This window comes from Strigops habroptila, chromosome 8, assembly GCF_004027225.2.
Source record: "Strigops habroptila isolate Jane chromosome 8, bStrHab1.2.pri, whole genome shotgun sequence".
Taxonomy (NCBI): Eukaryota; Metazoa; Chordata; class Aves; order Psittaciformes; family Psittacidae; genus Strigops; species Strigops habroptila.
Genome location: NC_044284.2, coordinates 42,211,667 through 42,236,127, shown reverse-complemented (window position 1 = coordinate 42,236,127; position 24,461 = coordinate 42,211,667). Strand labels below are relative to the sequence as shown.

The 24,461-nt window shown below is 41.9% G+C and overlaps 2 protein-coding genes across 3 annotated transcripts; one reads left to right on the top strand and one right to left on the bottom strand.

Annotated features, from left to right (window-relative positions):
* Window positions 1-1,450: 1,450 nt before the first annotated feature.
* NUF2 (NUF2 component of NDC80 kinetochore complex) lies at window positions 1,451-24,450 on the bottom strand. Of its 2 annotated transcripts, none has more exons than XM_030495485.1 (13): window positions 24,395-24,450; window positions 16,653-16,727; window positions 15,240-15,316; window positions 14,501-14,562; window positions 13,486-13,583; window positions 12,818-12,891; window positions 11,090-11,186; window positions 9,891-9,953; window positions 8,900-9,037; window positions 7,831-7,971; window positions 6,868-7,043; window positions 4,903-5,038; window positions 1,451-3,892 (listed from the first exon to the last, which is right to left on the bottom strand). In XM_030495485.1, the coding sequence occupies exons 2-13, from the start codon at window positions 16,710-16,712 to the stop codon at window positions 3,743-3,745; spliced, it is 1,272 nt and encodes a 423-aa protein (XP_030351345.1). In that variant the 5' UTR covers window positions 16,713-16,727; window positions 24,395-24,450; the 3' UTR covers window positions 1,451-3,742. The 2 variants fall into 2 exon arrangements, with proteins under 2 accessions (XP_030351345.1, XP_030351344.1); XM_030495484.1 differs by lacking the exon at window positions 24,395-24,450 and adding an exon at window positions 18,666-18,849.
* On the top strand, window positions 19,780-23,206 carry LRRC52 (leucine rich repeat containing 52). Its single transcript, XM_030495506.1, has 2 exons — window positions 19,780-20,419; window positions 22,956-23,206. The coding sequence occupies exons 1-2, from the start codon at window positions 19,795-19,797 to the stop codon at window positions 23,204-23,206; spliced, it is 876 nt and encodes a 291-aa protein (XP_030351366.1). The 5' UTR covers window positions 19,780-19,794.
* Window positions 24,451-24,461: the final 11 nt, after the last annotated feature.

The window sequence follows — 24,461 nt, the reverse complement described above, 5'->3', positions numbered from 1 at the left end:
AAAGGTCAAAAGTGTGGAAGCACAGCCAGTGGTAAGTGTGAAGGCTGATACAGAGGGTTCCCAGACTGAGTGAATAACCAAGATAAACTCATGAAACCGCTGGAAAGATTCCTGCTTCCCTTGGAGATTTTAGCTAAAAAAAAAAAAAAAAAAAAAAAAAAAACCAACACACACCACCAAAAAAACCCACCAACACACACCACCAAAAAAACCCACCAACACACACCACCAAAAAAACCCACCAACACACACCACCAAAAAAACCCACCAACACACACCACCAAAAAAACCCAAAACCAATCAAACAAAAAAACCCAAAACCAATCAAACAAAAAAACCCAAAACCAATCAAACAAAAAAACCCAAAACCAATCAAACAAAAAAAACCAAAACCAATCAAACAAAAAAAACCAAAACCAATCAAACAAAAAAAACCCCCAACAAACCACCACACAAACAAAACAAACAAAAAACCCCCAACTATCTAGCAGACATCTATCAGAAAAATTAAGTATTTTTCAATTCAACAATATGCAAAATAGCACAATCCCTAACACGCACATTGCTTTTAATATTGGGTGGTGGTGTTTTTCCCCACCCCCAAAAGTTTGTAGGGAGCAACAGGCTTTTTTGGCCAAAAGAGAACAAGGTATCTTTTCCTCACATGAGTTCTGCTAGAAAAAGTAAGTGGGGAGAGTAGTAAGAGTAAAATCAAATAAGCAGCATCAATACAACAAGAGAGTTAAGAACTTCGTTCAAACTGCTACAACAAATTATTCTTGCCCAGGTGGGCAACCAAAATTACTTGATGCCATATACTCTCAGAAAAGGGGAGACACTTTACATATATAACTAGACCAATACATTCATATCGAGCAGTCTCACCTCAGAAGTTTGCTTACATGACTGGGAGCTAATATTTTTCATATTACTCTTTAAACATAACATGCAGCTGCAAATACAGTCTGTATTTCTGTACTGCTAAAGATTTCACCTTGAATTAATCCACATGCTGGGTATAAAACTTAGCCACAAACACCACTGTTATTAGTTGTCCTGGTTTCAGCTGGGATAGAGTTAATTTTTTTCCTAGTACCTAGCACAATGCTGTGCTTTGGAGTTAGTCTAAGAACAATGTTGATAATATACTGATGTTTTAGTTGTTGCTAAGTAGTGTTTACCCTCATCAAGGACTTCAGTTTCTTGTGCTCTGCCAGTGAGGAATGTTCTCATCTCAACCCATGGGGTTTTTACCTTTTTCCAATTCTCCTCCCCATCTTACCAGGCAGCTGGGGGAGCAGCTGTGTGGTACCTGGTTGGCAGCTGCAGGCTTTTTGAGTTTTGGGTTTGTTTGAAACTCCTCAAGCATATGATTTGACCCAGATTCTTCACTGTTGACAGAATGTTGTTAATAACTAACACATGTGAAACCAGCCCAAGCAATACAATGCAGATTTGCTACAAACTTTATGTAGTATATGACATACACTGAATTACATGCATAGATGAACAAAATTCAAATTACATATTTAAACAGTGTTATGCCAAGCTGTATAGCAGCGCCTGCCATTCAATCATTCTCACAAGCAGACCACAGGGAAGGGTATAAAGGCCTCATTCCACCAATTCTAGTCTGGCTATTCTCCTCTATCAGCTTCACGAGAAATGTCCATCTGCAACTCACTTATTTCACAACCATGTCTCAAAATAAAGGATTTTGTTTGATTTCTGCAGTTTTGATTTTGGCCTTTGCAGAGGGCTCTTGTGCAGAAGTACTACCAAAAAACCCAAACAAGTTTTTGAATGGCACTGCCCTCTTGAGGGAAATTGAGCTGTATCACCTTAGCAAAGCCATCCTCCCTTCGCTGCTATTCAGGTCACACTAAAACACCCCCACTGCCTTGCCATATGGTTCAAGACAAGAAGTTCTTGAAAAGCAGCAGTAGACTCACACCTAGGAATCAATTATCTAGATTAACTAGATAAAATATAGTTTTTGTTAGGTTTTATTTAGAGGTATTTTAGTTACAAACCAATAGGCCACTCTGAAGGCACAGAACCTATTGGAAATACATAAACCTGTCCCCAGAAATCAGAAGTTTTGTTTCCTCATGAATTGTGGCCTTTTATTTTACCCAACAGCCTGTGCTGCAAAAATGAGAGCAGGAGCCAGAATCTATCATTTTCTTTATTCTGCAAGTTCCTAATCACTGAGCTACACAAGCATGATCTCTAGCCTAAGAATCTTCATTTTCCTGAAGGAAAATAAGTTTATCCTGCCAAAGCCATCTGCTGGTTGGAGTAATCCCTTGCAGTATCTACTTGAAGTTTTTGGAAATTCCTTTCCCAAAAGCTGCTGTAACAACCAGGCTGTGGAGCACAGCCTCCAACAAGTCTTTATGAGAAAGCAGATATTACTACTATATTTATAGAATACCAAATCACATGATTTACTTTAAATCTTTATGGCATCACCAAATAAAGTCACAATCCCAAAATTCTCAGAGAAGTTAAAAGAAAGTATGCCTGGTTTCCAGTATCTTGTCAAGCTGGGATATAGGCTAGACTGACATGAGAAGCACGGATATCTCAAGAAAGCTCAGGGAAAACTCTACAAACATTGCCATCTGTATTGAGGAATTTCATAGTACTGCAAGTCTGGAAAAACCCAAAAATTATCACACCGTTTTGTACAGACATCAAGTTCATTAGCAAGTACTGCCAATGAGAAGCAACATCTTCCCATAAATAGTATCTGTGTTACACTAGAATCCATGCTATGGCAAAGGGAGTGGAGCACACTGCACATGAAGAACATAATGCTTTAACACACAGCACAAAAAGACTTTAAAAAAAAAATCACTTTCAAAGCTCGATACCCAAAACACCTCTAATTATGCTATATGTAGTTTAGTGTATGGAATCCATAAAGAATTATTCTGTGCCTTGCATGTACTTAACATCTTTAGCTCTTGGAAAAATCATCTACCTTCGCAGTTAGACTTTCACTGATCTCTACACTAGATGCTGCTGCACAACATTGCAGGACTGTTGGGATAACAGAACTTACTTAAAAACATGAAGTTGTGCTACACACACACCCCATCACACAAACTATATTTGGTGGAAATGGGAAAACTGTATGAGAAGCTTTGTACTTAGATTAAGACATGTAGATTAACAGAGACTTTCCGTGAAATGTCTCACATGCTTCAATGTAAGAAAAATCTTCAAAGCAAGACCTTAGAAGGTTCTGATGCCCCAGTAAAAGCTTTAGAAGCAATGATCACCTGCTGCTCCTAACTGACTTGCTAGCACCTCTAGCTAATAAAAGAAGTTGAAGAATTAAACAAGACCAGAAAGATATCTTTATACAGGCTTGAATCATCCTCCCTTCACTATTAAAAAAAAAAAAAAAACAACAAAAAAAACAAAACCAAAAACACACACACCAAAACTTCTAGCAGTACACATTCCTACAAATGTCCAAACCAAAATTTTTAAATTGGAATGTTATGCAAAGTCAGTTGGGAGAGAGCAGGGAGGGGGGAAAAGACATAAGAGAGAGGGTTAAATATCCTTAAATCAACTATTTTAAAAATTAACATTTTATTTTTTGAAATAATTATAAAGACTGTGGAAAAAAATCAAGTCATTAATATCCATGCCACACAAAGCGCAAGCTCTTAAGTTCAGATACAAGGATAAACATAATGAAAGTGGAATACAAGCAAAGACAAGTCTAAGAACTACTTCCAGGAGTCTGAACTCTAAGCAGCCCCTTCTCCAGTTCAGCAATTTTATCTTCTCGTGAGGCTGCGTAACTCTTTGCTGTCTTAATGAGAGACTCATGATGCTTCTCCAAACAAGCCTTCAGATTCAGGTATATTTCCTAGAAAGAGGAGATAAAGGCGGATGGAATATCCATCAGCAAAGTTAATATTTATGCTTTATAAAGATTTAAGTGAGACCTGTTGGTCTCAAGTGACTCCAAATGTACCTCATCTCTTACTTAAGAAGCAGCATTAACAGAGCACAGGAAAGTTACAAAACACTAGAAGAATAAGAGCAGCCACAAGCAAAATCCCAATATCGTGATTCTGCTGTAATTCAAATAGTCAGAATACTAAGATGGTCAAACAACCAGCACTAGCCCAGCATTCACACTACTACTGCCCCATTCTGTGTTAATCTGTGCCACCAAGGTCTCTGCCACTGTGACTGACACCATTGTCCTCCCAGCATGGACAGAACTTCAACAATGAACAGATAGGATGAGATGCTACCGGCAGACTGTTATCCCCTACTCCAAACCCATCAGGATTTCTACCTCTTTCCAAAGCTGAGCTGGGCAGTCATCTTCCTGAAAGCCCAGGAAGAAAGTGTTTGTGACATTGCAAGTGGTCCAGTATTTGAGGGAGACTGTCGAGAGGATTATTGTACTGCCCATCACTACAACACAAATGTAAAGTCTCACAAGTCAGGTCCCAGGGGCCAAAAGAAAAAAAAAATAATTCAAGCACCATGATACAAAAACTGGCATCATGCAACTAGCATAATATCTGCTACAGGCACTGGTGGGAAGACAAGTTTAAATTCACCTCCCAAAATGCTGGGCAATCACAACATTCCAGAGTCTTTTCTCTCAGGTCTGAAAAGCCCAATTCTGTGGGCTGCCTGTACAGCCTGCAGAGACAAGAACAAGCCCTTGCAACCCAGTGGCACCACATGCAAGCAGCACTCTTCCTCCCACTATCCATCCAAACCACCACCTGCACAGCACTCATTTTTAGGCCCAGTAAGTGATCCTTTGTCTATATAGTCCAAATTAAGAATCAGTTTTGATATTACCAAGCAGGATTCCTTTGGTGGGGCGGGAACAAAACCAAACCACCAACCCACCTTGGCTTTCATTTCTTGTTTTTCAGCATTATCATTCAGTTGCTGGATTTTGAACCTTGTCTGGTGGATTTCTTTCTGAATGGCCATCACTTTATCATATACAGCATCCCTTTTCTCCTGAACTCTGTTACAGTACCTAAAGGTGGGGAAAAAAAAGTTAGTACTGAGCTATTTGACTAAATCCAGATTAAATTTAACGCCACCACAAGCAAAGCTTGAATTTTATGAGCATGAAACTAGCAGCTTCTAGAAGCAATGTTGTATATAATTTACTTGCTTGGAAATTTGTCCAGTTCTTAAACTAGAATAATTTAGGTACAAGAAGTGAAAGTCTAACAAAGTGGAGTTAGAGGAGCATGTTGAAGATATTCAGTTGTTGCCAACCAAGGCAACTGAAGTGACTCCAGCGGAAACAACCTAACAGACAGCTGGACACTGCATCTTCCTGCCTTAGCTTAATGCAGTACAGGTCAGTACAGCTCAGGCGTCAATGAAGAGCCCTGCCTAACTCACTGGACCAGATCAAAAGCAATAACTATACTTGATATTTCAGCATAATTGCAACTCACACATTTTCCTTAGCCCCAGATCACCTCACACCAAATTAGAGCTCTAATCCCATACATCTACATATGTCCATCATTTCACTGCATCTCAAACAAAGACCAAATAATATTTCCCCATCTTGCAGGTAAATTCAGATAGCTCGAGCTGTGAGCTGCCATACAACCAGCAAAGCTGTTAGGGTGGGAACAGGAGATCTATTTTTCAAATGCAAAAAAGACCTACTAGTTTATACTAAGCATTTGTACAATAATTACAGTTGGAACTCTAACAGCTGCTTTTGCTAAAAAATGGCTCAAATAACTCATATATAGCAATAGCCTACTTATACCTTCCTAAATCAAGGGAACAGTCAGGACACATTCTCTCATTCACCAGTAAAACCCCTTGTTTTCAAACCAAGGTTAACTCCCTTCCCCTCTTGCTTATCAAAACATTAAATTTTATCACTCAAGGGAAATATCTAACACATTAAAAAGAGATAAATTTGCAGCAACTTTTAACATAAGAGGGCATTAGGTTATATTATTTTTAGTCTTTATTTTGAAGGAAAAGTAGCTTTTAATCAACCTTATTTAGCTGGTGCAATACACTAGATGAGGAGGAAAGAAAGCCTGGGAACCTTGCTGCCATTCTACATACCACACAAGCTTTATTAGCATGACTAAATCTTAGTTGACTGACTCAGCTCTGTGGAAAAAGCTCTCTTCCATTATAGTTAATCTACAGCCAATAGTTTTCCATATTCCCTTTCCTATCTATGCATGAAAGTTACATAATAAGCTTCCTCTATAACAGTTCAGCACCTCTAATCTTACAGTGAAGCCACAACGTTACAGTTTGCTGCTGCAGAAAGTAACTGCTGTGCTGTAAACACTGCCTTGCAGCTTGCCTTTAACATATGGTAGGAAGGAAGATGGGCTAAGAGGCTTTGATCAAATGACACTTTTCCTTTTGTTTTAGAAGCATCATGTCAGGATAATACTCCTCTGAGATACAAGCCCCATTTCCCCATGGGTCTTGAACATCTTTGATAATGAGCAAAAGTGGCAAGGGAAATTATGAAAAATTCATGAAAGGCAAATGGGGCTTTGTTGAAGTCTGATAAGTTGGAAAATTATCCCAATGTGACATTCTCTTTAAGAAGATAAAAGAATCAAGAATAAGCATTATAAATTAAATTAGTGCTCCAATAAAAGAATTGCTGTCAAGTCACATTGCAATTATTGATTTGAGACCCCAAGTCCCTGCCTGCAGCATTACTGGTCTTCATGCAAAGATATCCCACATCACTCATTTTCTTCTCATTGCTAAGCTACATGTTTGTATCAGACATGAACTTTGGTAGCACATAACGAAGACATAAAGTAGCATCATGCAGAAATGTCAACACATCCATACTCAAATACAGTGTGCTTATATTGCTCAACATCTTCACGCTTCTTTTTTATCCTTATTTCAGCTGTAGACAGCTTCTCATGTTTTGCAGTGACCAGTCTCTTTAAGGACGTTTCATCTGTCTTCCCCTTTTTCAGCTCTATCTGAGCACTCTCAAGCTGGTCCTCCAGATCTCTGACCTAGAGTACGGAAGAAGTATTGTAATAAACTGAATAGGGGGGGAGGGGAAGGGGAAATCAAAATAGCATACCCTATCGGTTTACTAAGATTAGAACTAACTCCTCACTTTTGGAAGATCTGACGCTAACAAATTCTCCCAGTTAAATTCCAGTTCCCTAGTATTTATCTGATTTTAAATATGTCCAAATGGACAAGATCCCATCACTTAGAATGATTTTCAGAAATTATGAGTTCTGCTATAGCTCTTAGCCAAGGGTAATTTGAACATATGCTATACAAATACCCAAAAAGACTGCATACCATTTTTCAAATGCTCCTAACAATTTTATTCTCCCAAAACTGAGTAGCAAATAGCAAGGTACTGTATTGTGACAAACATTTCATCAGGGAAAGGCTGGCTTAGTAATAAAGTTAAAAGCACTTAAGACATAACTCTTTCTGAAGTAATAATTTTTTGCTCTTAGTTTCCACTTTCTAGGCAGAAGAAATTGGATCTCAGGTTTCTTCTTTCACCATTTCCTACCAACAACCCCAAGACAGTTCAAACTATTTTAGGTCAGGTTTCCATGGCAACAAAGGCTTTGACTATTAAAAGTGGTCAATAGCACATGAGCCCAGCTATGTTTTACTGACATTTTTAAGAATGAGATTTTTGAAGTTAGCCAAATTCTTCCTTTCTGGGGAAGAAGAGAGATGGGAACTTTCAAAACACATTTACTGATGATCACCTATCTTGCTTAGACATTAATTTCTCCCTACCCAGATATAAATTTGCATAATACAAACCTCTGATAATACACTGGCCAGTCTTTCCACGTTTGCTCCCTGTCTTTCCATCTTCTTTTGATATAACTGCACCTCCAGTTGACATGATGGCAGAACCTCAACTAGGTCTCTGTAACCTTCATATTTCTCAATAATTTCTTGCTTTAAAGAGAAAAGACTATTAATAAATAGCTTTAGAGTTCAGCTATTTTGTATAGTATTAATGCATATTAACTTTTGTATCCATTCCCTCATTGTTTAATATACACTAGAAGTAGTATTTAGTAGTTACTGAAATGAGATCTTCAGTTTGTAAAAAGAAGCATTTATTTGTAAAGCACAGGCAAAGTGACACACAAGTGTTTTACACTGAACTAACCAGCTTGTTAGAAGAGCTTTCAGGACAAAAAGGGGGAAAAAAGAAAAAAAAAAAAAATCTGTAAAGAAATTCTATACTGGTAAAACTGGAGTTACATACAGCATCATAAAAACAGATATCTGAAATTGAAGCAATAAGGTTTCCACCTTTGGAACAAAATTAGCTAGGGAGACAAAGTGGTGCAAGCTTCACTGATGTATGAGCAATCATGAACTACAAACATCTAAAAACTGGACATTACTACAAAAAACAAACTAGGAAGGTAACTCAGTGTTCAGCATACTAGTGGAGACAGACATGAATTCTGGAAACAATGAATGACAGAAACACTATGAAGAATATAATCCAAATCCAAGGACATTTGTAAACTGCCAGAATATTGTCAACTCTAGAGAGCAAACAGACAGACAGATATAGTATAAATTCAAGAGTTCTACACCTAGTTTCACAAATAAATAGTCATTGAGGACAAAGCAGCAGTAACTGCAATACTGCCTAAAAGAAAAAAAAAAAAAAAAAAAAAGGAGAAGTCACCCCCACAACCAACTTTCAGTTTTCTCTGAAGTTGTGATTTCATTTCAGACTAACCACTGTTGATTTTTGACTAGAAGTACAAGCCATTCAAGCAGCAGTTCTGGATTATGACAGTTCATTAAAACCTGTGCTTTTTTTAACAGAATACCTCCTTGTGTGGACAAAGGAAAGCCTCACCTTGGATTTCTTGAGTTTCTTAACAGTCTCTTTCATCAGTTCTTTGTAATTTTTCAGTTCCTCTGGGCTCTCCACAATTTTTGATTTCAGCTGCTCTTGTTCTTCTTTCAAAGTAGCCATTGTCACTTTAAGTTCATTCTAGTTAACAAGAAACACACACTTTCAATATTAGCAACTAGGTGAACAAAGAGGAATTGTGACACATGGTTTGCCAGGGTCTTGCAACTAGACAAATACTTTTCTCTAAATCATTCTTCACTAGAAAGCCCGCTTCAAAAAAAAAAAAAAAAAAAAAAAAAGAGAAAGGATAATTTCCTCTAAACAGCATTAACATTCCCAATCAAAGCGGTAAACAGTCCATTTTGCTCCCTGAACATGCTTATACAGGTGCAAAACTAAGTCATAAGAACAGCATTTAACTAATATTCCACAAAAGGCCTGCCAGCTAATACTTATTACCAGCAGTGCTCTCCTTCAGAACCCCTCACCTAGGGCAATCAAGGTAGTCTCTGCAGGGTTTCAGAGACAGCTGTATCAACCTGGTAGAAGAGCAACAAGCTTCCTGTGCAATCTCTCAAAAACCTGCTGGCTTGTCCCCACCAGGTCAGGGGCTGCCTCATTACCCATTCTATGCACTGAAGGCAAGCCCATAGCATCTCAGAAATCCAGATTTCTTGCCCTTTAACGGGTCAGCTTCCTGAACCCAGACAGCACTTTATATTGAAGACATGTGCATTTGAAGTTACCAACAAAACAAGCTACTGCAGTAAAGTTTCAGGGCAGGGGGGCATGAAGCCAAATCAGTTCAATTGAAAAAAAAAAAAAAACAAACCAAAAAAAAAAAAAAAAACACACACACACAGAAAAAGGTAACAGTCACCACCTAAACATTACCTAGCTCCAAGAATAATTTGACCCTAGAAAGGAAGATGATCTATTAGTTGACCTGAGATGCAAGCAACAGCCTACACCCACACAGAGGTGTACTTACCAGTTTTCGGGTACTCTCTGCAATAGCCGACTTCTTCTGTGAAATTACTTCTTGCAAAGCTATCTAAAAACAAACAAACAAAAAAAAAAAAAACAGAAAAAAACCCACCAAAAAACACAACAAACTTTAAATAAGCATCTCTACAACTATTGCCTCCTTCCCTTCTATCATAGAACTGTCTACAAGAGAAATCCCATTTATGGTTTCTTTAGAGTGCTATAACTAGGCAGACAAAATTGCAGCCTATAAGATTTAAAAGACAGGGAAGAAGAATATTGTCACAAAATCCAGTGGGAGCACTAGGGATGCAGCCAGCAGTAGGTAACTAGGAACAGGGATAAGAGAGTACTACTTCTTTCTAATTCTATGCTGATCCTGACAGCATTATACACACACAACCTTCTTCGCCAGAGGCACTGTTCTTAAGAAAAATATAAGTTAATACAACATACCAAATAATAGAGGTCACATGCTTAATAATATTAATAGCAGAGACATGCCTTAACATAAAAAAAAAAAAAAAAACAAAAAAACCCACCCACAAAACAGAAACAAACAAACAAAACCAAACAAAATCCCACTAAACAAAAAACAACACTATTTGCAGTTTTTTGGGGGGGTTTTTTGTTTGTTTGTTGTTGTTTTTTGCTTTGGTGGGTATTTTTTCTTTTTTTTTTTTTTTATCTGAAGCAGATGAAGAAGTTACCTATGAGACCTTAGAGGCAAGTTGCCATTGCTGGAAAGTTACCCCTGCAATCAACCCTACTCTTTTTGCCACGCATTTCCTTAGGTGACCCTTCTTAGGCCTCATTTCCTGCAATGGCTCACCTCCAGTTCCAATTCTTTGAATTCATAGGGAAAACAAAGGGAAACATACCCATGTTATTGTTCAGAAGTGTGACGTGCATCTCTCAAGTCATTGCAATAATGCATTTCAGAAAGAAAGGGAATACAAAAAGCATACATTCAGCTCTAAGCCCAATTTCCAGTATGTTTCACATTCCTTACAATGAAATGAAGAGTTGGTGCTAAGTGTTAGACAAGACATTGAGTTGCAATGACCTTTGTTTTGAATCAGAAAAGTCCCCTTTATCCTTTGTAGAAGGGAGGGAAAACAAAATAAAAATCAACAGAAATAAGGAACACCCATGATGAGAAGCCATAGCAGCACTTGAGAGAAATGTATAACAAGATCATACTTGTTTTCGACGATAGTCTTGCCTTAGTAGTTGTTCCAGTTCTCGAATGTTATCTGTTAGCTGCTTGACCTCTGCTTGATGTTCAACTGGAACAGTGCTAAGCAAAAAAGGAAGATATTGGACAGTTTCAGTATAGTTAGGTCAACAGAGCACAGTAGATAAAAGTCACTCTCTCCAAATAGTTTACAAACAGTAACTTTAGTAAACAGGTCAAGACAGTGTCCAAGTAATACATTTTATTCTCTTTTGCTTGTAAGATTTTGTGGTTGAAGCATAATCTGAAGAGCTATTTTGGCAAGAAGTGGTACATACTGTCCTGGGTTCAGCTGTAACAGTTATTTTTCTCCTTCTTAGTAGCTGGTGCAGTGCTGTGTTTTTGACTTTAGTCTGATAACAACGCTGATAACACACCAATGCTTTTAGTTGTTGTTAAGAAATGCTTACTTCAATCAAGGACTTTTTCAGTCTCATGCTCTGCCAGTGAGGAGGGGCATGGGAAGCCAGGAGGAAGCAGAGACAGGTCACCTGACCCAGACTAGCCAAAGAGGTATTCCATATCACAGCACGTCATGCCCAGTACATAAACTGGGGGGAGTTACCTGGAAGGCCCAGATCACTGCTCGGGTCGGGCTGGGTATCAGTCAGCAGGTGGCAAGCAATTGTATTGTGCATCACTTGTGTTTATTGTTTTCTTTTCCTTTTCCCACTTTTAGTTTTATATAATCTCACCTTGTTATTTCCCTTATCATCATTATTATTGGTGGTAGTGGTAGTAGTAGTAGTTTTGTATTATACCTTAGTTACTGGACTGTTCTTATCTCAACCCATGGGATTCACATTCTTCCCATTCTCCTCCCCATCCCTCCAGGAGCAGAGGGGAAGAAAGGGGGGAGTGAGCGAGCGGCTGCATAGTTCTGAGTTACCAGCTGGGCTTAAACCACAACAAAGCATAACAGAAGACTACATTTAAAGATCATGTTAAGCAAAGCACAAGAGAACAACACTTGGACCGATTTTGTGGTGATTTTCATTTATGAAATTTGCGTATTACCTGCCATAGAAACAGTTTGTATTAGAGTAGACCTACAGCTAGCTAAAGAACCTCCTGTCTAGCATATACCAAGAATAGCTATCAGACAAAAAACTCATTGTTTTGAAAGTTATATTGGAAACTAGCCATCTCTTCATCTTATTATCCACAAGCAAAAACAAAACTTAATGGTGCAAATACACAGGCAGAACTAAGCAGCCCAGTTCCCTCAGCTGCTCCTCCTCCTAAGATTTGTTCTCTAGACCCTTCATCAGCTTTGTTGCCCGTCTCTGGACCCACTCCAGCACCTCAATGTCTGTCTTGTACTGAGGGGCCCAAAACTGAACACAGTATTTGAGGTGCACCCTCACCAGTGCTGAGCACAGGGGGACAATCACTTCCCTAGTCCTGTTGGCCACACTGTTTCTGATACAAGCAGAGATGCTATTGGTCGTCTTGGCCAGCTGAACATGCTGCCAGCTGTCAACCAACACCCCCAGGTCCTTTTCCACCAGCCACTCTCCCCCAAGCCTATAGCATTGCATAGGGTTGTTACGACTCAAGTGCATGCATCAGCACTTAGCCCTATTGAACCTCATACAACTGGCCTGAGCCCACCTATCTAGCATGTCCAGATTGTGTGAACTGAACAAGAAAGTCACATAGCGCATCTCACAGTGCTTGCTCCTCTTACTCACTTCAGTTTCTCCAGTTTTGCTGCTGCCTCCCGATTTGCAGTCTCCAGTTGTTGGTGTTTCTCCATAGCTGATTTCTGCAAATTAAATATTCAGAGATATTTTTTTATTTTAGAGGAATATGGTTTCTCTCTGGGCTTCTATTAGAGTCCTGCTCATCATTATTTCACATGAAATGCACCATCTGTGAACTACTGAGATATTCAGAAGAGGAGCCACCTGCAACTCAGCCCACTGACTGTACATCTACCTTTTCTCAAAATAATGCAGGATGTGAGACCTTTGCTTATCAGGCTAAACTATCAAATAAGTTACTGGAAAAAAACTTTAGGTAATAGCTTTAAGTAATAACTTAGTCATGGTCATACAGAAATCTTTACAACATTGACAAGCTCATCCACTCTTCTAAACTGACAAGTTTCCTTAGGAGCTTTGCAAAGGTTTTTCTTAAACCATTTACAATAGCTGTGTATGCTTATAGCATGCAATATAATTGTACAAATTTCATGTAGTATTAAACTGGTACCTTCCTACATTACTTAGCTATATTTAAGATTCCAATGCATTACATAAACATACAGTTAAAAAACACAGCCTTCATGCTCCCAGTTCTAGGTTAACAATAATTATACTTAAGTAGGTATCTAGAGCAACATGGCATCCAATCTTACATAGTTCTGTTGTAACTCCAAGTAGACCTCACGTCGTGATTCTCTGAAATGTACAAAGTTGAGAATACCACTCAAGAAGCGAACTGTCCTCTTTGTTTCTGAAATAGGAATTGCAAGCCATCACTATGCTGTTTTTCACATGCATTACAACTGCTTAGAAAAAGTTGGAAAAACTTAATTCAAAGAGACAAAAATTACAAAAGAACAAATTCCAAATTAGTTCTTCACCTGCTCACCTTGCAAAGGTTTCACACACGTCACAAAACCCAGTACTAAACTATGAACTTACAATGTCTCAGCAATTCTATGCAATTTAACAAATAGAAACGGCATCCAAGAGAAAAACTATTAACGTACAGCCTCCCATTAAAACAGAAGTCAGGGAGAAAGAGTTTCAATCTTCAACTACAACTCCGAAAACAGAACCTTGCTGTGACTCTCAGGCTAACTGAAGAGAGGAGTTTGAATTGCAGGAACTCTAGTCCAAGCAAGCTTTGTGGAATATGATTACAAAGGCCTAAGATGTCTTAGACAAGACAGAGACAAAAAAGTTCTTCAGGATAGCCTTTTCTAATTTGTTTGTGCTGTTTACCCAAGAATCACCACACTTGGGTATTGAAAAGGGTGAAGCAAAAATTCAATTGCTTCCTACACAAGCATCAGCATAATCAATCCTATAGCACTCCATAGCTGCAAGGATAATTTTAGTTACCATCTATTCTTACAGCATTTCAAGTATGTCACAGACCACTCTCTAGACCAGCAGTTCAACAGACTTCTAGCATTCAAAACTCCCCTCAATTACTTAACTGGATTAGCATACATAAGGAGGAGAACTGCTCATTAGAACCAGCTTGTCTAAGGGCCACAACAACCATAAGAAGAGTAGTCGGAAGCCGTGGACAGTTCCCCATACTAGACACCCATCTGGCTATGCCAAATGAGAAAAAGCACCTGGATATCAAGCAACATCTAACACCCCAGGAAACACAAGGATTACAGTGCTCTTGCTTACTTGGGTTTAACACATCAGCAATTTGAAAATCATTAATCTGGCACACTGGAAGTAACCGTTCCCTGCAAGGAAAACAAAATACAACTTTATCTGCAATAACCATTATTCTGCTTTTGTGTTATATCCATTTACCACAAAATGGATCTTGCCCCTCTCATCCCAGAGAATACACACAGCAAGCACAGACAACATTAAGTCTCAGACGAATGACACAGTAGGACTCCACACACAGACCAGCATTAAAAATTTGTACATCATCTCACAAAGGTTTCTAGAGGAAAAAATACTTGCCTCTAGAACAACTTTTTACCTTAATTAGGAATTTCTACACTTAACTGTTAGTCAGTTCTCCCTTTGCAACTGAAAGTAAGCTTAAAGTCTAGCATTCACCTTATTCCAACAAAGAATCTACACAGGATTCAGATGGCAAGTTTAAACAACAGGTACTTAAGATCCCTCTTCTAGGCGTAATGATGACCCTCTAGCCATTCAAAGTATAGATATACTAAATAAGGCTGGATTATTTAGTCAACACATTCATTTTGACAAGATAGTTGCCAGCTGAGAATTTTAGCCTATTAAATACTGCTGTCCCCTGTTCATCTGCAAATTTCGCTTTGCTCAGAACCAGCAAACAGTGGAACCACCATCAGCAAAAAGGCATAAAGTCCCACTACTTTTGGTAAATTGGACCTTTATAAGGAATTGCAACTGAACAGATGCAGCATCTTATACTTACATGTGAATATACAAGTTACAAACAGGTAGAAAGCCTTCAAATATCTGTGGATACATTATGCCCATGTTGAATGGCATCTAAAAAATAAAGTCAATGCATAAGTAGAGAATACTTAAACAAAAACTACACAGGTCTGTTTCCAAAACTTAAGATAGTTCAAACAGGTTAAACACCAAGGATGGTCTCCCATCTCCACATGGAACACATGTTAGAGGTTGAAGAATGCCATCAAGTTAATCAGCAGACTATTTTAAGTGTCAATTTTGGCTGGGCAAATTGTAAGATGACAATAATAACTAAGGCAGCAACATTACAAACTCTGGAATTCAATGAAAACCCTCTGTTTCATTTTGTTCAAAACTGGTGCAGAAGGACAATCTCAGCATTACACACCTAACACCAAGAAGCTCTTTCTTTAAACATCCTGAATTTCAAACTCAACTGTTTTATGAAGGAATCAGAAGGCAGCAGCAGTACACTGTCACCTTCTTCTGCTATTTTAAGCCTCATAATACAGTATCCCAGCTTATAACTTGATTCTCTAGAGGTAATGACATCTTGTGCATATATGATCTTCCCTTTCAGTTCATTCAAAAATGGCATAAGACATGACTATTTATCCTCACTTAGGAATCAGTTCTTGTTTAACAGAGACAGAAGATAAATTGTTAATCAACAAGGTATCAGTTAACCTCCAGCTGCACTTCTCCTTATTTTCCTCCCAGTTAATGGAAAATTAGAGATGATAAAACATTAAAAGCAACATTTACTTTCCTTGTATACCTAACACCTAAGTAGAGATCCTCCTCCAGCCACAACCAAGGCAGATGCCTAAGGAGCAAGTATCTGGTATCCATTTTCAAGGCCAGAGATGGTGTCCCTTCATAAGCTAGTCCAACCCCTCCTAGACCTTACAGACATCTCCAGCAGGGGGGTTGGAACTCCTCCACTTCACAGCTTAACTGCAGGAGGAGAGGGGTCTCCACAGAACCTGTCCTTACAGCCTACAGTGTAAGTGAGCTCCTCTTCATGTCCACTAGTTCCTTAGTGGAAAAGGGAGTCTCCTTTCCATGAATAATAAACAAACAAACAACTCAGAGGCAGCACACCCACAAAACCACTATTTCTACAGGTATGTTGAGCTGAAGTCAACTTCTAGACAAGGAACAATGATCAAAGCAACTTCTCAGACATGATCAGCAAGGCCCAGGAACAGCCCACAGATGACGCTCCCAGGTTTGCTTACCTCTGGTAAATGACCCATGCCAAGATCCCACTCATGCAATTACAATATACAGAACAGTAAGCTACTTGCAATTTGCTGGTGAGAAGATGAAACTTCAACATTTAATTTGTTACGTGCAATTCTTTCTTTCCATTCACATATCATTACACCTGCCACTGCAGACATACCATGTAAAAATGCTCCAGGCGGATTCCACATACTTTCTGCAGAACTCTCATGTAAATCATGTGTAAAACTTCGAGCTGCAAGAAGACAAGACATGAATCAGTATTCCTTATGATTGATTATTCAGGGCTTCCAGACTGGGCCATGAAGACTGATTTCAGTGAGCCACCAAGACTAACAAGTTTTACTTTCCAAGAGTTTGCAGTTCAAGCATTACTATCTCATAAATACAGTTATAAGAGATAGCAATTAGCCCAGACAACTACAGCTGTAACTACCACAGCTATGCATTGTTTTTCATTACATTGCTGCGCCCTGAGCAGTTCTCAAAACAAGTCACACCAAAATCTGAAAAAGGTCACAGCAAGTATAATCCCACAGCAAAAGCACCCTTCATCACGTTATTAAAATGGAGCAGCAAAAAATACCTACAAGCCAGTTATTCATTTACAGCACTAATCCACGATCAATTCAAATCAATCTTGCTTCTTAAAAACAATCATCCCGTTATTCCCTAACAAGCAGGGCCGGCCTCCTCCTACAGCAGGCACAAGCACTTACCTAACAGCACAAGGAATCACACAGTGTATTAATTCAATTTTAAAGTCACTTCTCTTTTGTCAAGGACACTACAAGTCTGTTCCAACACAAACAGTCAGACAGATAAAAAAGAAAAGGAGGTGGAGCAGGGAGGAGCTGCTTTTTTTAAAGGATTGGTTTAAAAGCATTAGGTGATCAACTAAGCTGTTGAAACTGTGACACTATACTAAACAGTGCCTATTCTAACCCAGTTTCCACAGAACCAAGAAAGACAGACTGTTTAATTTCATGTATGCCCATGTTCAAACCCTCACCCCCTTCCTAGTGAGGCTTGAGCAAGCTTCTCTCGAGATGAAGAGAGAAGCTCTAGGTTTAATCCTGTAACTCCTACAAGACTAACCTGCCATATCAGACAAACAAGTTGCCCCACTTAGAAGGCATTGCTGCACACCAAAGACCATGCAAGCTGGGGAAAGAATTACTTAATACCAAATTAAACAAGTATTTCATTGTGTATAGAGACATAGTCATGGACAAGGCTATAAGGACTCTCAAAATAATGAAGGCATAGAAAAAGAGGACCAGATGTTTTCTTTCAAATCAATGTGGGTCTTTATCTTTTTGCTAAGGCCTGAGAAATATGTAAACAGCTGCAAGAGAAAACAGCTAAAGGAGCCTCTCAGGGTGGTAAATTCACCCTAACAAGGACATGTAGTTAATTGGCAAAACTAAACAAGCATTCCAATGTCCTTAACTAACAGATTTCCATAATAAAGGTAAAATGAGTGGGGATATTTCTCCCCAATTCCCAGAGACCACTCCTCAAATTCACAGCACCTGCACCATGGCCTTATCTACCCAAATTACCATATGCAATAAGTAATAAGAATTGGGTGGGCATTTCATGGAATTGTGATTAATATGTGCATAATACAGGTATATAAACTGTAAACTGTCTCTTCTTGGTGTGCATGACAGGCATAGCAACCCACCATGCACCTGGTACCATAATAATGTAATGTCAGCTTTCTAACCTATTATTCTAGTTAGAGAGTTTATTTAGAAACATAGAATGGTTTGGGTTGAAAGGACCCTAGATTGAAAGATCATCTAGTTCCAACCCCCCTGCCACGGGCAGGGACACCTTCCACTAAACCAGGTTGCTCCAAGCCCCATACAGCCTGGCCTTGGACACTGCCAGGGATGGAGCATTCAAAACTTCCTTGGGCAGCCTATTCAAGTGTCTCACCACCGTCACAGAAAAGAATTTCTTCCTTAAAGAAAAAAATTCCCGAATTTCAGTGACATATCCAAGAAGCCAACCGACGCGCCAGAACACCCCTGGCGCTACGGCACGCAAAGGCCGTGGGAAGGGAAGAAGTCGCCTGAGCGCGGCGAGGCTCCAAGCACGGCTCCCTCTGCCACTCCCGCTCCACCACCGCAGGCCTCAGCCTCCTCCAAACCCTCTCACGCACCTTGGGGTTGCCGAACACGTCACTTTTGACCAGGTTCCGGGCCTCTGCGCCCGTTAGGATGAGGCCGCGGAGGTAAGTGATGATATCGTCGGGGCTGTAGTGGGGGAAGGTGAGCACCTCCATCCCGACGCCGAGCCGACACCACACCGCCAACGGCCCCGCAGCTTGAATTTGGCGGGCAACTCCCCCGCCCCGCGTCTCGCGCAACACGCCGATGGCCAATCCGCGAACGCGCCGACGGGAGGGGGCGGGCCTTGACGAGGCCCCGGCGCGCGGCGGCCGTTGGCAGCTCGGGGCGGGGCCGCCCGAGGCGGGCGGTGGGAGGGGGCCGGGTGCCGCCCGCAGACCGCAGAGCCGCCGGCACGGCTGTGGCAGCCGACGGGTGGCGGTGGCCTCGCACCTCTCTGGCTGCGGGGTTTAGAAGGCCGCCAGCAGCCGGCTTGTGGTGCTAAACGCTGCAAGGGCACCTACCACCGGCGGTCCTCTCTCAGGGGCAGGGCAGGTCCTCCCGCGTAGGGGTGGGCAGGCGGAGGAACACCATGGCCAGTCAGAGGGAACTGAGGCGTCTGTGGAAAACTTGTCCTTGGTAAAAATGAGTCTGAAAGAACCTCCTTAGTTGCCTTCTCACGACTCCTGAGAGGAGCCAAGGCCAATGCAGTGCAGCATTGCAGAGGGCTCTCTCACTAATGAGTACTAGTGATCACCTTTTACAGTTTGACCCCATTTGTGACAACATTTGCACTGTTTACGCTTGTCTTGCGCAGTTTTGATGCTCTCATCCAATGCACGCGTCCTCTGCACCTCCACTTAGCTGAAAGCAGCTCCTGCTCAGCCAGCAAGGTCACAGCGCTGCTCCTGAAGCCGGGCAGCTTTTGCAAGCCATTTATACAGAGGTGTCATCTGGCACCAAGTGTGATATGGAGAAGCTCGAGCCACTGTTCTGCACCAGAAACCGGGCTCAGTTTCCAGCTGGGCGCTCTGCCAAAGAGTCAGGTGAGTCACGGACACAAAGTGCTTCCTGACAGCCTTGCAGCCGGACACCTCCTTGGCATGGCTGTGACAGTAATGTAGCTTCCATAGGGCTGCTCACAGTCCCCAAAAGGCTGAGCAGTCTGCAAGCTCTTAGACCATGTTTCCTTCAGGCAGACCACAGCCCCTGAGCCTCATGTTTCTTTTGGGGATGGGGATGGCATCAGAGAGGATCAACTGCCCAAGAAGGTGTAGCTGTCAGTACCTGGAAGTGAACTGCACAGGGCAGCAGTTGCAGGAGTTCCCTGTGGCCATCCCACTGGATACCAGGCAGCTGATTCTGGCAGCAAACAACATCTCGTACCTGCCCACAGTGGAATTGAGTTTCTTGACTGATTTGGTCTATCTGGACTGCAAGAAGAACCTCTTAGGGCATGACTTGGATTTCACTTTCATTGGTGTGGCCAAGCTTGTCTATCTGGACCTCAGCTTCAACAGTCTCACACAGGTCACCTTCAGCACTTTCTCACCCCTCCTCAGCCTGGTGGTACTGAAGATCTCGGACAATCCCAACCTTGTGGCCATTGAGAAGGATGCTTTTGCCAACAACACCTGGCTGAGGCACCTGGATGTGAGCCGGACAGGCTTAACATTCCTGGACACCAGCACTGTGCAAGACCTGCCCAACCTGAGGTTTCTGGGGCTCAGTGACAACCTGTGGCACTGCAACTGTTCCCTTCTGGACTTCATCACCTGGATGTCAGAGAGCAACATTCATTTTCCAGGTGAGGGCTGTGTGAACAGGACCTCTCTTCTCCCTACTGCAGATCTTTGTGGAACGGAGAGGGCCCTCTGTTCTCCTTCTCAAAACTTCAGCTCACGGGGCTGTGCCACTGCATGTCCCATGCTCTGGTTTTGCACAAAACACAAATTGGAGCAGCTGGGTTACCTGTGCTCCACGCACAGACAGCCGTGAGCCATTCTTGCTCACACCCTCAGGACAGTCAGGAAGGTGTACCCTGTAGCTAGAACATTGTTGCTGCTCTAAAATGCCTGGTTTCAGCCTCAGAAGGTGCCTGCGAGTCACAGCACCTTGTGGCTGCAGTGCCAAGAATAAGAAGCCCAACACTGCTCTGGGGAAATAAGCAGTGGGAAAGCTGCTGCTGAATTTTCTGCCTCGTCTCCTGCTCTGATCATTTTGGTGCTGCCACAGTACCAGTGTGTGTATAACGATCAGTTAAGCCCCCTCCTTCTGCGGAAATGCTGCCTCTGTTCTGACCTGCTCAGAGCAGCCTCTCCAGCCTTGAGCTCTCACCATCCACCAGTGTTCCTTACACCTGGAACACCTTCCGCTAGCCTCTTCCCACACAACGTCCCTGGCAGGCAGACCTCATCCACACAACCTCTAAGGCAGCAATTCCACTCAATGCTGAAAACAAAGCCAGGCTGAAAGCCAGTCAGCTCTTCTGCTGTCATCTTCCACTGACAGAGTCTCTGGGAAAAGTTTGGGTAGTGTGGAAGCCAGTGAGAGTTTAGGTGCTGACTTCTGTGGGGCTGTGATCACACCCTGACCCCTGCTAGCCCTTTACCATACGTGAATAGAGTACACAATGCACTTTGCCTTAAGAACATAGCAGCTGTTATGCTAAGGCAGATAAAAATTACAAATCCTGCAACCTCCAGCTGTGACCATGCTCCTCAGCCCTCAGAGCAGGTACATTTGGCTGATTCTCTGTACCAAATGTGACCCAATGCTCAGAAGTCAGAGAAGGACATTTTGCTGTTCCCATAGGAGCTCTGGTTTGGGTCCCAGCTGACATTTCCTGGTCAGAGTGAAACAGAACATAAGTTGAGCTCAGAAAAGCATCCGTATCCTTATGGCTGGGAGGCTCCATATGGGTCCCACTATTCCTCCAGCACCTTAAAGGAAATTTGCACTCTTTTATTTTATCTTTTCCAAAATAATAGCTGTATGCACAATGCAGGTGAGCATTGAGTCCCATGAGCTGCAGCAGCACAGCACAGCTTGCTGCTGAATAAAAGCCATTTCTTGAAAACAGGGTCTCCAAGACTTCTTTACATCACCTGGGATCCCAAGATCAGCTGTTTCCCATCATATTGAGAGATTCTACAACTGGGCTATAGACACCAAGTGTTCATGAGGCAGGGTAATCGCCAGTTCCCTTTCCCAGGAAAACACTGGTCCCAAGGGCAAAGCTTTGTTCTGCAGCTGCAGCACATGGACTCAATTTTTCCAAACTGCCGAGGAACACAGCACAGCACATATTGATGAAGAAAGCTTGGCTTTCAGTAACACACGACACAATAGAGAGAGAGCAGCAAAAGAGAAATTGTTTGAGAAAGTCTGTCCATCAAGTAAGAAAGGGCCACAAAAGAGCCCAAGGGGAAAAAAGGGAAAGGCAAATGGAAGCTGGTGTTAGGACAGAACCAAATTAAAGACATCCCTGTGTCTTATTAGCTGTAGTAAGCTCCCTATAGACAGTAAAGTATTTTCCACATAGAGGTTACAGGCAGTTATGAAACAGTGTAAAGTACTGTTCTTAGCAGCAAGATCAGAGATAATACACTGAACCCTCCTCCTCTCCACTGCTCCCTTTCCCTCAGGCCCATCTACCCCATGCACCAAGCAGTGACAAGCCTGTGTCTGCTCTGGGGAACACAAAACCTGCCAGGCAAGGAGAGGGCTCTGGCCAAGAGCACCCTGTGTTTCCACATGCACCAGAAGGAGATGGTGCTTTTACCATGCTTGGCCTTCAGAGGGAAAACCAGTACCTGTTTTGTCACTACATATATTACAGTACGACAGGGTATAGTTGTTATTTCAGTGGAACTGAATCATTGATGAGTTTCCTCTTTCTCACAGAGCAGGTGAGGCTATGCCTAACTGCAAACCACCCTAATTGTCAAATGCACACACGACGCTTTATTCCAGCATAACTGAGACTGTATCCCTTCAGAAGGTGTTTGAGATTAAAAAACCCCACACAAGTTCTCTTATATTAAAATAAAAGTGCTCAATCAGCAGAGAGCAGTGCAGGGACAGCAGTTTGCCACAGTGGCACAATCCAACAGACAGTATTTTCCTATGTATGGAGGCAACACCACAAAAATCATTCAGGCAATCTGGCAGTTGTGGTTGGGCAAGGGTCTGCCTGTCTTGTTTTACCTCAGCCATGGAGAGAGAGGGGTGTGAAGTCTGTAGACATTTTTCACACCTCTCCACCATTTTTCTATCAGGACTTCTATTCACTAACACTTAAGACATAGGCAAGAGTCTTGCTTCTGCTTTTCCCTCTGCAGATGCTGACAATGTTACCTGCTATACCCCAGAAGGCTTGCATGCCCTGAAAATGCCTGCAGTGGAAGCACAGCTCCACTTCAACTGTCTGATGCAGCTGTACAAGCAAGACTACATCTTTCTGTGTCTCGCTGGCTTCTGCATATTCTTTGCCGGCACTGTGGCAGCCTGGCTGGCTGGCATCTGTGCTGTCATCTATGAAGTCCACATCTCAAAGGGAGAGGAGGAGGAAGAGGAAGACACAGTCACTTAGGATCGCCCTACAAATCCTTCTGAACTCATGGGAACTGAAGGCAGGCCCTTCCTGCCTCATTTCCCACATGATCTCTCACTTTAGATGCTTTTTTTTTTTTTTTCCCCTGAAGTGAAATAAAACTGCAAGAGACGAAAGTCTCTGCTCCAGTTTCTCTCCCTGTGCTACCTCTACTTGTCTTCTTCCACTGGGATCCAGGACACTGGCAAAATATTCGTTTGGGTGGAGCACTTGAGAGGTGTGCACAGTGCCAGGCATTTACACTTCAGCTTTACCATGAGACCACAGAAAAGCAGGGCCATAGGGACCTGCTTGAAGAGGTACGATCTGAAACATGGGAAAGGCCCCAGCACTGTGCTCTAGCCACGGGGTTTACCAAGCCCTCCCTGGCCAGAAAGCCCAGCAGAGATTGTTTGGACCAGCTTAGATAGCTTACTGGAGCCCCGGGGAATCCACAAACTTTCTGCTGTGGAAAGGCAGGTACGTGAGCAAAGAGATTAAATCCAGGACTTTTAAGGGCCCAGGATCCCACTGGGTCTTGCTTGCTTCCCCATTACACTTGTTGACAGCGAAAGGCATCATCTGTCCCCCTACAGCCACACCCCGTGCACTTCCACCGGTTTATGAACATTGACAGAAATGCAAAGTTCAGCTTCAGTTTTGTATCATGTATCTCAAAATTAATGTAAAAAACATGGCTTACACACACTCCAAGTATTCTTGGAAATGTCTTGTGTTTCGATGTCAAAGTCCCATATGCAGACCAGAAAAAAGGGAGAGGTAAGATCTTTCATATCTCTAACGTTGGTAATTGCCAAGAAAAGTATCTGTTTACATGACCAAGTACATCGACTTGACATGTGAAACACTGGCTTCTTCATCCAGTACTAGCAGGATCTGGTGAAATAGAAAGGAAAAGCTGAAGATTTCAGCAAGCATGGTATACTCTCTTAAAGCCGTTAAACTGCAGACTGCGAATCAAAGCTGCAATCTCTGTCTTAGGTATAATCGGTATGACAAAAATGGTTAGGAGTGGACACAGCAGTGCATTCCGTGAAGGAAACGTGTGCGCTGGTGACACATATGCAGAACTACCAAGTAGGACAGGTGCGCCCTCAGCAAACTCCGTAGTGTATTTTTGCACGGCAAAACCCTCCGCAGAGCCACCTGAATCCCCGTTAAACTCACCTCTCAAGACGCACCCGAGAGCCCCACGCAGTCGATAAGCACCGCCCCGCGCTGCCGGCAGCGGAGG